Genomic DNA, 14,793 nt, shown 5'->3' on the forward strand with positions numbered 1-14,793 from the left:
AACTACTTCTTTGTTGAGAGTTTGTTTTGTGAGAGGAAGTGAGGTGAAGCCAAGTGGAGAGTGACAGCGGCGTTATGAGGACTGACGGGCCGCACCCTTCCCTCCGGCACACCGAGTCGCTTCCCAACCCGTTGGGATCAGAACACCGCCCCAAAGCTTTCCCGCCCTCATGGGATGAAGGCTGTAGGACCATGTTCGGAATTCACCAGCTCGCCTCAACGACCTCTCTGTACACCTACGGGCTGGGGAGCACAGACGGAACCAGACAGAAGTCATCGTACCTGTTGTGACATCGCTTCATCTCGACTACACACACACACACACTTTATTTTAATGAACTACTGATCACTAGCCGGAAGAAATATATCAAATAAATCTTACCATGTGCAAACATGTCTGGGAATGAAATCATTTGATACAACCACAGGCAGACAGGACGGGGGCACGCACAGGAGACACCAGTAGCGGTCAATGGGGTACCAGAGGTTAACTGACCAGGAGGGGTCAATGGGGTACGAGAGGTTAACTGACCGGCCCTGTTATACCATCATGTGCATCGTAAACACGAACAGGGATTGGATGTAATGCTGGGAATAGTTTCAGCGCCAAACCACTTTGCCTTTATGCAGAGTCTGTAACCATGTATTGCAACGCACAATACAATTAGAGAGTTAATAATAAGATCTGGGTCTTAGGTAGCCAACTTGTCGGCCAGCATGTTTACGCCTCTAGAATTACCAGTCAGCCATTTCAGAAGATATGCAAGTGATTAAGACCGGCGGCCACGACTGAGGAAAGGTGGAAAACTACTCCTGACTGGTAAGGTCCATAACTCTGGGTAACTCTAGGTGAGAAAGTGAGTGACGGAGAGGCTTGTAGTCAAGGATAGCAGCTGGGTCTCTCCGCATGTCATAATGGAACTTTTTGAGACGATAGGATCACACACAAGTTGCAACCAAGTACTTATTACCATTTAGCCACTCGGCAGACACTTTTATCCAAAGCAAATAATAGCGTTACACTGCTTAATAAATTATAAACTGAACCTGCTTTAAAACACATTGTTTTAACCTGTGCCAGAAATATGAAGAAGTTTGAACAGTTTGAAGCCTAACCTCACCCTGCCTCACCAGTGTGTCTCGCCACACTGGTTGGGAACCACTGCCCTAGAATATCTAGCCACTGAAAATCAATGAAACAAGTTCAAACAAGTGCCCTCTATACAGAGAGTGAGACTCAACGGGCCAATCCGCCAGCCCCAAGACGAGCCATCTCCATATGACAGCTTGTTGCCTCGGGTTCTGCTCACCCTTCGCCCACACGCCCCTCGGCCCCCCGCTCACCGCGATGATGTCTCTGTAGCCGCGGACGCTACCGACGCCGTGCGCTGCCAGGCCTTCATCCGCCTCGCTCTCCTCCTCCTCCTCCGTGGCCTCGTAGCCTTCATCGGGGCAGAGGTCACTGTCCCCGGCGTCCGTGACCTTGGTCATGAGGTCGATGAGCTGCTCCAGTGGAGCGCTGAGCTCCCGCTCCTCGCTGTCCTTCAGGCCGTAGTCCAGGGCCTTATAGATCATGAGTCCCAGCGACTCGATCACCTGCACACACAGACAGACAGACAGACTTAGGTCCTCGTTGGCAGAAACATAAGATTAGGTTGAGTATGTCCACATGCATGGCTTGTCTAAAGTATGAGAGGGCTATAGACACTGAATGTAGTAATATTAAACTGTTCATTTAACTTCATAGTGACTCAATTAACATCTGTAACGTGTGAATAGTAGTGCCTGTAGCATTCTACCACAAAAGATGTTTGTTTAGATGACATGGTACATATATATATTTTCATCATTGCTTCCTCAGTGAAGGAAGCACTGCCTGGGACAAGCCCTGGGCCTCTGCACCCGTCACCCAACAGTCTGGAGCCCCGTTACAACTTGAGTTCTCAGGCCGAAGTCATTCCCAAGATGGGACAAAACTCCTTTTACCAACGGCCACACAACATTGCCATCCAACTAACGCCATCCACCAACAAGTGGGCCCTTGTTGTTACGACAACGGATGTGATCTCACTTGTAAAGCGAGTGGGGTGTTCACTACAGAGACAGACACAGGCCTGTCCACGGCCCTTGGCTATACCTGCAAAACCACTGACTGGGCTTTCATAAGCAACGATACATTAATACGAATTTAGAATTGGGAGCTTAGGTCAAATAGAGGACATGCAGGACATCACATTAGAAAAGATATATCAACATGCAACAAACTTACATCTTAACTTTTATAACTATGCACATATTTCCCCTGATATGTGGAGGGCTAGGTTATGCAGGGATGTCATAGAAAGTGCCTGTGAAACACTCGGAGACCAACTGTGATAAAGGGCTGTACAATAAAACCGTGAACCGTGAGCACTGAGAAGAGTGTGGACAAATACAGCCCCCATGGACCGTGACATTACAGACACTGGGCTGTATTGGACCACACTCTGCTGGGACTCCAACAGTACCTTCCTCTCCAACAATGTACTGTATGCCGAGGCCTCAGCAGCTAATCATTATCATCGTGAACACAACAGGAATGTTATTGAGAAAGGGAGGCACCCTCGACTTAATGAGTGTAAAGTATTAAAGCATGTGTAAGGTTGCGGAGGACGGGCAATGCGCGTTCAGACACCAACTTGTGTGTGTGACAATCCCGCCCCCGGCCTCCTGAGACGCTGCTTAACTTAACAGACTCACCCCACTGACTCATAAGCTAATGATCACCTGCCCAAAAAGTGTATAGTGATGCCAATCTTATTTCCATGATGAACCTATAACTCATGTGTAGGCAGACAGCAGGTACAACAGCCAGAGAAAGGAAGTTTCATGTGCTGGGAGCTCATGAGATTCTACTGACACGCTTGGTAGCACACTTGTAGAACAAGGTGCACCATTGGAGTGAGACGCTGAACCCTTTACTGGCAACAGTTTATCTTTAAGAACTGAACAATGTTGCATTACATTTTAAGTTGGAGGTCGATAAAGGTTTGAAGTTGCATGGACGGGTTAAGATCAGGCTTTAGGTTTGTGTTTAAACATCGATAGGCAGTGCCAAGCAGTTTTCTTCATTTGCTCTTGCTGTGACCTCACACGTAGCTCACTTGAATTTAAGCAAAAAGTGGAAATTTGTTTACATTTAAACAATAATATTTTCTAAGATGGTTGTAGTGGGGTGTTTTTCTATTCTCTACTGATTAAATTTGACAAAAACCTAAATTTACCAAAAACCTAAATTTACCAATCCTTCAATTGAATCTTTCCCTTCATCTATGTTGATGTGTTGGCGGTGTAGCAGCCAGCCGGTTTGTTGACGGAACATATGATGTTCAGTCAGAGACTTGGCCGGGCTTACCCAACACAGGACACACACCCGCATTCCCAAACATTTACAAAACACAACGTGATGAGTCAACTGTGCACAAGGCAAATGTAATAACCTCCGCTCAACACTTACTACAGCTCTAGCTTCTCCCGGCACGTCAGTCTATTAATAGCACTTAGCCCAACACATAAAATGTATTCTGAAAACAGTTTGAAGTAACCGTTTCTAGACAGAAAATATCTATTTTCCCCAAGAGAAACAATGAGTGGATTCTACTTCAAATCAAAACACGTCAACCCTTCTTAGAGTTGGCCGCGTGTATAAATTATTTTTGCAGTGGTCACCTGATGGTACCAATGGGAGGATCTCTTTAATTGAATTCTCTTTGATACCATATGTCTAGGCCAGAGCTAATTTAGTCAACATTAAGCTCAACAAACCAAACATAGGCTACTAGAATGGATGTAAAAAGGACATGGATAAATACAAATATTCCACCAAGTAACTTTATTAAAAACCCAAAGTTTATAAAGTGGGCTTTTGACAAAAACCTTGCAAACAGGTAATTTGTAACAACCACAGCGGCCAAAAAGCCAGTAAGAAAAACTGAGTTTGCTCCCACAACGACACTATTTTGGACTGCAGGAGTTCAAATTAATCTGACCTCAAAATATGCTTCTCATTTGCAGAGCAATGCTGGTGAATTCTGCCTGGAATAGGATTTACTATTTCTGTAGAATTTTGTTTGGTATAAATGTGTTACAGATCAAATCCACCCAGTGTACTGATGATGATCTACAAATAGCTTTTTGTTCAAATTAATGAGATCACCATTGAAAAATGGATGAATGAAATCTGCATGAAAGCAGAGCAGACTGCAGTTCAAAAGGTCATCTTCAGAGTTCTGAGGCCAGGCCACTGTTCTCAGGAGGACTGTCTTGGTAGTAGGAGGGGTCAGACCAAAGGCATCAGAACACAGACAGTTACACAATAAGGGCTGAATCTACGGAGCACTGCAGGGAAGCAGCACAGACCATCTCTGCCAGCCAGCACCATCCTAACTGGCTCCTCTGAAGCTGCTGGCACAGGCCAAGACAACTAGCACTTTTCCCTTCCAGTTGAGAAAACTGCTGTGCAAAATCCCTGTTGCAATTAATGATGTGCACATAAAAAAACAGCTACTGAGGGACTTTCTGAAAGGGTAGCAAAAATACACCAGATGTAACTAAAGAAAATTATCAACTTCATTCATTTTACATTTCAGTAAATTCAACTACAAAGATGTATGGGACAGATTGGTTGAATGGCCTAAACCTACCAGTTAAATGCACAAGAAAACACTAACATACCTCAAAAGTTTATTTATATTTATTTTACCACAGCTGTTTCGCGTGAGGCTGCCAACGTACCAACACTGCTACAGAACACAGCAGGACACAAACCAAATGCTCCTGCTAGCTGTGGCTCTACAAAACAAAACAAGCACCAAGACACGCCTCAATGAGTCGAAGTTGAACTCTTCAAAGTTCGATAACTCCAATTTCCAGGACAAGGTCCAAGAAATATGCTTGTTTATAAGCTAACATTTTAGATAAAAATACTTTCCATATGCCACTGATACATCGGTATACGACTGCTCCAATTAAATGTTGTCTGAATGTTGTCCTTCTACTCACGACACATTTGTTTTAATAGGCCACCCTGAGTGGTTTACCTGCGAAATGGTCAAGTGGGTTTCATTTTGGGCCCTGGGCATATGTGAAGGACGTAACAGAAACCATGACATATGGTGCAGTTCCCCAAACCATGTTGACAAGAGTAATCTATATGGCTTTGTTTCAGTAGATTTCTTTTTTACACAGTAACAGTTGGTAATATGACATGGGCTGATCAAGTTGCAAGGACATAAAGTACCAAACGCAGCTGCCCTGATACGGAATAAGAAATGCAAATAATATTTGCATTATATTATTATTATCTATACTCACATAGGACACAATAAGATGAGCAAACTAACAGCTATATAATGCAACTTTTTTTTATGATTTCCATAACAAAGAGCACATAGCAAAAAGCAATCTTTCATGGTTTCTCTGCATTACTTATGAAAGTTGAAATCTGAGCGCCAGTCGTTTTCCTCCCCGAGCCTTAGGGGAGTAGTGATTGAGGGCAGGTTACAACACGTACACACACGCCAGAGGGCTGAATGGCTAGGCTAAAGCCGCAAAAAATCAAAAATAACGAGTCTCATTGGCTGACTCATGGCTTCTACCCGCTTTCTTTCCCACTAGGGAGAAAAAGTAAGACTATGGCAAACAGTGGCAGCAGTGAACCTAAAGCTGAGCCCGATTAACGTGACCGGCCATGACAAGCAGGGCAGTTACAGCACTAATGGGATACTGAAAGCATTCTCACCTGAATGTTTGACAATAACTGGAGGAAGATTTGACTTGTTTGTTAAATATAACTGAGATAAGAGGAGTGTGGAGTTCTAAGCTACTCGATTTATGTCAATTATGACCACGACAATTAATGTTTTCCAATATATTAACTTACTTCACCTGAATCCTTAAAAAAAAAAATAAGTTGAGTTCTACAAATCCCATTCAGAAGCTGAATAAAACAAGATACTAGAAACGAGCCAACAGCGGGAGAAGATAAACACATTTAAATGAAATCCAGAACAGAATGTCATTTTCATGCACCCTCAAGAGAATAACTGGATCCACAGCAGAGGGATTCTGTTCCTGCTCGACAGAAACAGACCAAATACAGGAGGAATACGAGTTAAAGGGAATTTCTACATTTGTAGGAAATACGACGCAACACAGTATTTGAGTCTATCAATCACCAGCCAATGCAAGACAGGCTGCTACAGCTTGATATCACTGTTTGCTTTCCCAAAGAAAGCCAGTCAGGTGAATCGGAGGAGTACTGCCGAAACTCAAAGTGAACTCAAAAACCAAACACACATGACAGAAACCACAGTCAACAACCAGATCATTTTAATTTGACAAAGCTTACTCTGTAGAATTAGACCACGCACTGCAAAACTTCTGGAGCCGAGTTGAAAATAGATGGCCATAGATTCCATGAGGGTGCCTTCATTGCGTGCAACCTTTGCTGCTAGAGATGCAGGTGACTGTCCGGTACAACACTATCATTGGAGTTGTCTGCATGTGTTTGATAGTCGAGGTAGAGAAATGCAGCGAGTTGTACGAACCCAGACATCAATAATTCAAGGACCATTTAAAAGAAGACAACATTTGCTGGCAATTGGTGTCGTCATTTGGGCTGAAAGAAATAATCTCATATAGCCGAGCACTCTGTAGTTTATTCCACATGGTCCTATATGCCCCTCCGGCCCCTGATGTGAGGCCGCGACATGTTGGTTGATCTGGTAGTACAAAACTCAACGCAACACGACGCAGCGCAACGCATCATGCTCAGTGTCGCTCCCGGCTACAACAAGCATAAAATTAAAGAAAGGCTCCGATATATTGGTAATCTTCCATATTTAACATCTGGGAGCCTTTGGACATCAGGGAAGTGGGCGTTAATGAAAACAAACGTACTGTTAAAATGTATTCTAGTAGACTAATATATGAGATTCTTTGTCATTTATGATGCTTGACTTTGATTGTATTCATAGAATTCACATTACATACACTATATATATACAAACACTTTGAACTTCTGGCCGTCCAGGTTTGGGTATTTAGCGAAATAGTGTAAAGTCAGCTTTAAAAGAACGTGAGGGAAAAGGAATGCTTCTACTTGAGCAAGCGTAAGTTAAATCCAAAACCGGTTCTACCAGTAGAATGGAGTTAATGGGCAAAGTCATTCTGTGAAATAGTAAACCTTGAGTAATTAGAAACTATAGTCAAACAGAAAATATTAAAGTTAGCAACAACTCACCTCTAACAACGTATGTGCTGAAGTATATAGATCTGTAATGAAGAAAAACACAAGAGTTAGTGTAGCAAATATTGAACTTTGTATTGCATCTAAAAAATGGACAAACCTTTAGTAGTATAGTTAACCTTATTTTTAGAAATTATTCATGAACTTTGATCCAACAACACAATGGTAGTGTTGTAGATCAACAAAAAAAACTAGTTATTTCGCAATATGCTATTGTGAGATGGAACCCAGAAATTTGTTTGATGGTCATAGCAGGCCTTGAAAAAGGCCTTTTTACTATGATGCAATGCAAGTTAAGACCAAGTATTAACATGTTAAGACCAAGTCTTTACATGCAACTTTTCACTGCATTTAGACCTTCAGGGAGACCATCACAAGGCACATTATTAAAAAACACGAAAATGATTCTGTACCGGCACTAAAAATAATGGACAATAAAATAGCAGATAGCTTGTTTTTCCAAATCAAATAGTTGTCCGTTTGGTACTTGTATTGGCAATGTAAGCACGCATCTCAGGTCTCTTATTAATGCTTTATAAAAATATTTAATGGTGTAAATACTCTTCAATTATAATGTATAGTATATACATTAAAATTTGTGTGAAATTAATTGATGTTCAAAGAAATTGGAGACATAGACCCAAACTAATCAATCCCATGTTGGCATCGGATAATCATTCAAGAGCGGTCAACACGACGTGGAGGGCGTGAGGAAGCAGATCATATTCTCCTTTTGAAATGATCAGAGTAGGGAGATCAGAGGCCCTCAGGCCCAATCACACATAGACATGTCAACGGTCAGGACCAATCGATCAGACCAAAGTCAAGGTCTCTTCCTGACATGGTGTGACTTTGAATGGTTCATATACAACCCCTTCAGAGCCATCAGCACAGTTGATGCATGTTGAATGCTAGTTAGAACTAAATCAAGGCATTATATCCACCCTTAGCCCATCAGAGCTTTAGCCTCGGCAGCAGGATAAGGTCGATCACTGCTGATCTCAAACAAGTGAAGAGCTTTTATAAACACATCGGCGGGTTTGGTTTAAACTCCAGAGTGTATAAAGGGACAGAGTAACCACAGAGACGGGGGAACAACACATTACTTCCCATTTGCTCTGAGAACAATTTTTTTCACGTTTTGGAGGAATTGCAACGGGTGTAAATAAATGCTCTGAGCTCATGTGGGCATCGTGAGAAACAGTCATGGACAGTAATGAAGTACAAATAATTCGTTACCGTAACTTTTTAGCGTATCTGTACTTTACTTGAGTATCAATATTTTGTGAGACTCTCTGCTCAACTGCATTTCGTAGGGGGAAATCTTACTTTTCACTCCACTCCATTCGAAAAACCTATTGTTCCTTTTAACGTTCCTTTCCAAGACATGCATGCTGTGTGTGTTTGTGTGTGTGCCTGCGCGTGCACCCTGCACGGGTGAATGTGATTGTGCGCACATTTGTGTCTGTCTGCGCTTGGTTTGTGTCCGTCTGCGCACAAGGGTGTTTGTGTGTGACAGTGCGTCTGTCTGTGCATTGCCCCTGCGTCCGAGCGTGCAAATTTTGCTGTCAAGTTTGACGTTTATAGCCAACACACAGTAATGGAAGAAGCTCCAGATATTGAAATGTAGCCCCCATGACCATATTTAAGCAAACTATTTAAGTAGTGGAAAGGAAGAACAAATCGTTAATTTTTTTGTGCCTTCTCTGTCTGCTTAAGAAGCATACGATTTTCTCTTTCAAGAATTCGCCGTCCAATCTAAAGTAACACATAGAGGTAATTAGGATAATTTCAAATTATGTCAGTACCAGATATCACAAATAGAAATCATTGTAATTAGAGTGGTGTTGGTGGGGTTTCTTTTAACCTTAAATAGTTAAGGACATAGAAAGACATTGGAATTATATTACACCAAATTACATTTGATACTTAAGTAGGCTACATTTAAAGAGAAGTAGTTTTACTCCAGTCAACGTTTAAAAGGGAGTACTTCCACTTTTACTGGAGTAATATTTTACAACTTTTACTCAAGTACATGGTCTAAGAACTTCGTCCACCACTGGTGGGAATCACTTTGCTGAACAGTTTGATGTCATTCCTAACCCCGTTTGGTTTCCATAACTGATAGAAAGGGGAAAGATTGATTACTTCCGTAAATGGCAAGTAGAAAATGATAGGTTGGCATACCAAAATTCAACTTAAGAGTTGTCAGATACCACAGCACATTTGTGACTCTTAAAGATCCAGAACCTCAGATGTAGGCCGGTTTGCAGCTCAAGGTTTACCCACGTTTGAATGCACCAATTCCATTGTTTACTTGAGCCAACGGTCTGCCACTCAGAAGCGCACATTCAAATCAAAAGGCACTTCTGTCGATAATTCAAATGACTTTGTAGAATACACTCAATCCCCATTGAAGGGTTATATTTTATACGATCTATTGAAGAAAAAAAAAAGAGGCTTAATTAATAGGCTGGTACTTAATCACGGCCGGAGCAGCTGTAGCCCTGTGGCGGTGTCAGCCAGAGGTGGGCCTGTGTGTTATTGTGGTGGGCCAGTTTATTATTGTATGCGTGTTATTGTGGTGGGCATGTTTGTTATTGTATATGTGCTACTGTGGTGGGCCTGTGTGTTGAGACTCATCTCAGCCTCTGTAAACAGATAGCAGAGATAGGCCACATGGATCAGGGACACAGCGCATGGCCCCTGTTCAGGATGCCTCATCTGGGCTGTCGCCTGATCCAGACTGACACGAACGGAGGACCAAACCCCATGACTGAACGCCTTACCTAAACTATCCAGCCATGTAGTAGGCCTGATTATTATTCCTGCATCAGACAAAGGCACGTTTGTTTACCTGAGGTGTCTTGGTGTTGCAGTATCACAGTCCCGTCTCTCTGGATCCGTACGTCCCCAGGTCCGTCGATCCGTCTCTCCCCCTCTCTCCCTGAGGACGCCTCGGCAGACTTTCTCCCTCGCCGTGTGAGAGCCAGGGTCCTGCAGCACTGGTAGCAGACGGCCCATGCCTGCTCCTCGTTGATGGGCTGGCTGTACAACCCGAGGATCTCCTCCAGGGACAGCTCCGCAGCTCCTTCGCCGCTGTCCATGTCGACGTCTCCAGCCTTCACACTGAGATCCCGGAGAAGGGTTGGCGAGATCAACATGCCGTCGTCTGTCCCCGGCCAGTGGGCCATTTTCACGTACTCATCACCGCCAAAACAGGTCAGATCTAATTGGAACCCCCACTATGAAAAAACCCCAGGGATGAAGCTGTACCTGTACAGAAAGCACCGTGGAGCGCGTCTAGACTTCGGCTGGGTGACGTTCACTGATTCCCGTCAGCGAGGAGCGACCAGCGGCTGATTATCAGAGACAGTGTTGCCAGTTTGGGCCATATTTCCTACAATCTGGCCCAACCTGGCAACACTGATCAGTGACGACCTGGCGGTTCAAGGCGGTCCTAAAGCCCGTCTTGTTTTGCCACTTGTTAAACTCATTGGTTTATGTCACAGTTGTCTGGGCACTGTTGCCAGATTGGGTCAGATTTCCCGCCCAATCTGGTGACCCTCTCAGACCCTTCTTTAAACTCATTGGTTTAATTCAATTGAATTAAATTCAAAAAGGCTTTATTGGCATGAGAAATAAAAACGTACATTGCCAAAGAAGGTTAACAATAATGAAGTCAAATATAAAACGTTCAATACAAAATATATATAGGCTATATATTGAATATTACACGATTAAATACTCAATATATAAAAAGTAAAATGTTGGATATTGTACACAGTATTTATTACAATGTGGATGAAGTGTCCAATAGTGCAACCATTGTGAAAAAGTGAGTCCAGTGGTATGAGTGTATGGGGAGTTTGAGGTCCTTCTCTCATCAGGAGACGAATCTGTTGTATTTCTCCCAACACTCCAGATGCAGTTTGTTAGCATCTAGAGTGTCTTTAAAGTCCTTGCATGCCTTTGTAATCCATGGCAAGTGTGTGTTCCTGATGTCTTGATATGACTTATTTACTCACAAGAATTAACACAAATTAATTAATTAAGCCAAACAAATTCATTTACTTTCAGGTAGGCCTATAACAGTTTAGTATGCCTGTGCTATAAAATAAAAATACAATCCATCCATGAAATATTTATTTATTTTATTTATTTTCATTATTTGAAATCACCAACCTAGACGATACACAATAAACAGAAATAATTTAAAGAAACCAAACACAAACATTTCATTGGTACCAGCTGGATAACCTCATGTATGACTACGCTTTCAGTATGTTGCCTGTTTCTCATCAATGAATAGCTTTCCTTTTGATTGGTGGTCTACCAACTTAACTACTCTGTAGTATGGGAGTCTTTCAGGCCTTGAGTGGTTTGGAGCACTCTCTATTGGACAATCCTTGTACAACACGTTCCTTGCCTTGTGGCTATAAATCCTGTTAATGAATTCCTGATCATTATTGTAAAACCACTCCCGTAACGACTTTGACATAATATAAACAAAACACATTCTAGTGTAAACTGTTTTTTCCACAGTTTAATGATAATAGTAGTCATAATCAGTTAGAATCAGCTCTGGAAGTAAAGTGTTAAAACATGCAACACTTAGGCTTTACACATGAAATATCATCACAATACATTATGGCAAATAATACAGTACACAATCACTGAACAGAAGATAAAGATTATCTAAAGAGTGCTGACCAGTTACATGTATGATGCCCTGTTTTAGAAGTAAACAGAAAATAGGTTCAATGAGATGAGGCATATAGGCACATGCGGGTGTATATCTCTTGTTTGTTACCTTGCAAAGCCCTGTGGGAAAAATAGAGACCTGAGCCCTAAAGTATGAAGCCATATCTTGACTCCTTTAATACCATTAAACCGTCCAGCCAAATGTAGCAGCAATTACTAAGATCCTCCTCACCAGATGTGTTGTATTTCCACTGACATTGCTGTTTCAGTTGCGACACAGGCCAACACCTCCTTCTGGATAATAAAGTTAGTGGGAAGGCTTCACACAACCGAATGTGGGGGATTGAAATATAAAATGATCATGTCCGCATAGTTGGCCAACCCAACGTAACGGTGGACACACAAACCTCGCCGGGACTTTCAGCATTGGGCAAGAAAGCATGGTGATAGTAGTAAGAGTCTCTCTCTCTCTCTCTGGAACAAACAGGATGCAGCAATCCCCAATTTTCTGGGTGGAGGCGTGTTGTGGTGGCGTGTCCGGGGACGTGCTGTGGAGGCGTGTCCGGGGACGTGTTGTGGAGGCGTGTCCGGGGACGTGCTGTGGAGGCGTGTCCGGGGACATGTTGTGGAGGCGTGTCCGGGGACGTGTTGTGGAGGCGTGTCCGGGGACGTGTTGTGGAGGCGTGTCCGGGGACGTGTTGTGGAGGCGAGTCCGGGACCAGTGCCTGGCGGTCTAGAGGGTGTACGTGTCGAGCTCTGAGGACTTCATCACGCTCCGTCTTCACCAGGGGGTGCAATCGCTTCACATTGCCTTCGCCCTCTTTCTGACGTGTGGTTAAAAGCCAAATCTCCTTTTCATTCCCCTTTCCTTTCATCTGTCATCACAGGTGGCCTTTCTTGGTCCAACACCTCCATTACCTCCTCCTCCAACACCTCCTCCTCCAACACCTCCTCCTCCAACACCTCCTGGTCCAACACCTCCTCCTCCAACACCCCCTCCTCCGACACCTCCTGGACCATCTCCTCCTCCTCCTCCAACACCTCCTCCTCCACCACCTCCTCCAACCCCTCCTGGTCCAACACCTCCTGGTCCAACACCTCCTTCTCCTCGATTTCCTCCTGGTCCAACACCTCCCCCTCCAACACCTCCTGGTCTAACGCCGCCTCCTGGTCCAACACCTCCTCCTCCAACACCTCCTGGTCCAAGACCGCCTCCTTGTCCAACACCGCCTCCTGGTCCAACACCTCCTCCTCCAACACTTCCTAGTCCAACACCTCTGCCTCCAACACCTCCTCCTGGTCCAACACCACCTGGTCCAACACCTCCTCCTCCAACACTGCCTCCTGGTCCGACACCACCTCCTGGTCCAACACCTCCGGGTCCGACACCTCCTCCTGGTCCAACGGCTCCTCCTGGTCCAACGGCTCCTCCTGGTCCAACACCGCCTCCTGGTCCAACACCTCCTCCTGGTTCGACACCTCCTCCTGGTCCAACACATCCTCCTCCAACATGGACTGGCTTCGCCTCTTCGGAGGAGCTGTTGGCCTCCTTACACGCTCTGTGTTTGGTGTCCCTGGTCGTGTGCTGTGTGGGAGAGAGACAAAGACACACACAAAATGTCTTAGAGGTTGATCTTACACATGTTTTTTAAAATACATTTGCATTCAGGCGTTTAGCAGATACCTCAATCGAAGCAACATGCAACTGCTACACAACAAAATAAATAAAAAACTGTACTAGCCTTGTGTGTGTGTGTGTGTGTGTGTGTGTGTGTGTGTGTGTGTGTGTGTGTGTGTGTGTGTGTGTGTGTGTGTGTGTGTGTGTGTGTGTGTGTGTGTGTGTGTGTGTTCTACCTCAGTGATGGAGCGCCTGGCTCTCCTCTGGTGGCCAGGACCACTGGAGGCCAGGGCTTGCTTTCCGCACTGGGTCCCGGTGGTCACCATCCTCTTCTCCCGCAGACCTCCACCCTCCACACCCTTAGCTGCACGGAGGTGGTGGGTCACAAATGGATGTAGGGAGATGACAACACTGAAATGGAATCTGGCACTGAAACCGCACATAGCGCTTTAGCAGAAGGCTATGGTCTGGCAGGACATGTCAGGATGAGACAGGAGTTGAGGTCCAAATGGGCTGCGTTCCAACCTGAGGGGCTCTGAGGTGTGAAATGTTCGTGGAATAAAGTGTTCATCTTAGGGAGCTGACTTTGGTCAAAACACACACACACACACACACACACACACACACACACACACACACACACACACACACAACAGACAGACAGACAGACAGACAGACAGACAGAGACACACACACACACACACACACACACACACACACACACACACACACACACACACACACACACAAACACATCATTCAGTCCATAAAGAATGCAATGCGTTGTCGCTATTCGGTTATGATGGCGTTCAAACAAAGGCTGTGACAGTAGGCTACGTACTGTTGTGTATCGCAGGAACAGGGCTCTCCACGTCGGTGTTGGTGAGCCATGTCGATTCGGTCTCCCTGGTCCAGCTCTCATTGTACCTCGGCTCGATAATCGCGTCAGCCCGGCTTCCTCCACAACCCATCGAGATGTCATCCGCGGCAGGTGTATCAGTGCACTGACACAATACAACGAACAATAATCTACCCTTGGCTAAGAAGGGCCAGAGCATCCCGCACACAAAAAATATATCATTCAGCGCAGTCTTCTTGGAGTGATGCGGTTCCTAGAGGAGCCGCTGCCTTCCGCGCTCCGAGTTGCTGTCAGGCGCTCATTATAGCGGCGTCCCTGCGTCATC

General features: G+C 44.5%; 1 protein-coding gene across 9 annotated transcripts in view; it reads right to left on the reverse strand.

Annotated features, from left to right (window-relative positions):
• The window catches only part of spire1a (spire-type actin nucleation factor 1a), a 26,588-nt gene extending 15,899 nt beyond the window's left edge, over window positions 1-10,689 (reverse strand). For 7 of the 9 annotated variants that reach the window (XM_056582231.1, XM_056582230.1, XM_056582234.1 and 4 more), the window contains exons 1-3: window positions 10,145-10,683; window positions 7,282-7,313; window positions 1,344-1,595 (exon numbers count right to left, since the gene is read on the reverse strand). In XM_056582231.1, the coding sequence (XP_056438206.1) occupies window positions 1,344-1,595; window positions 7,282-7,313; window positions 10,145-10,481 (621 nt within the window). In that variant the 5' untranslated portion in view covers window positions 10,482-10,683. Of the gene's footprint in view, window positions 1-1,343; window positions 1,596-7,281; window positions 7,314-10,144 lie in introns of all 9 variants that reach the window. The other 2 variants (XM_056582237.1, XM_056582239.1) reach the window with 2 other exon arrangements.
• Window positions 10,690-14,793: the final 4,104 nt, after the last annotated feature.

This window comes from Gadus chalcogrammus, chromosome 22 (genome assembly GCF_026213295.1).
Source record: "Gadus chalcogrammus isolate NIFS_2021 chromosome 22, NIFS_Gcha_1.0, whole genome shotgun sequence".
Lineage (NCBI taxonomy): Eukaryota > Metazoa > Chordata > Actinopteri > Gadiformes > Gadidae > Gadus > Gadus chalcogrammus.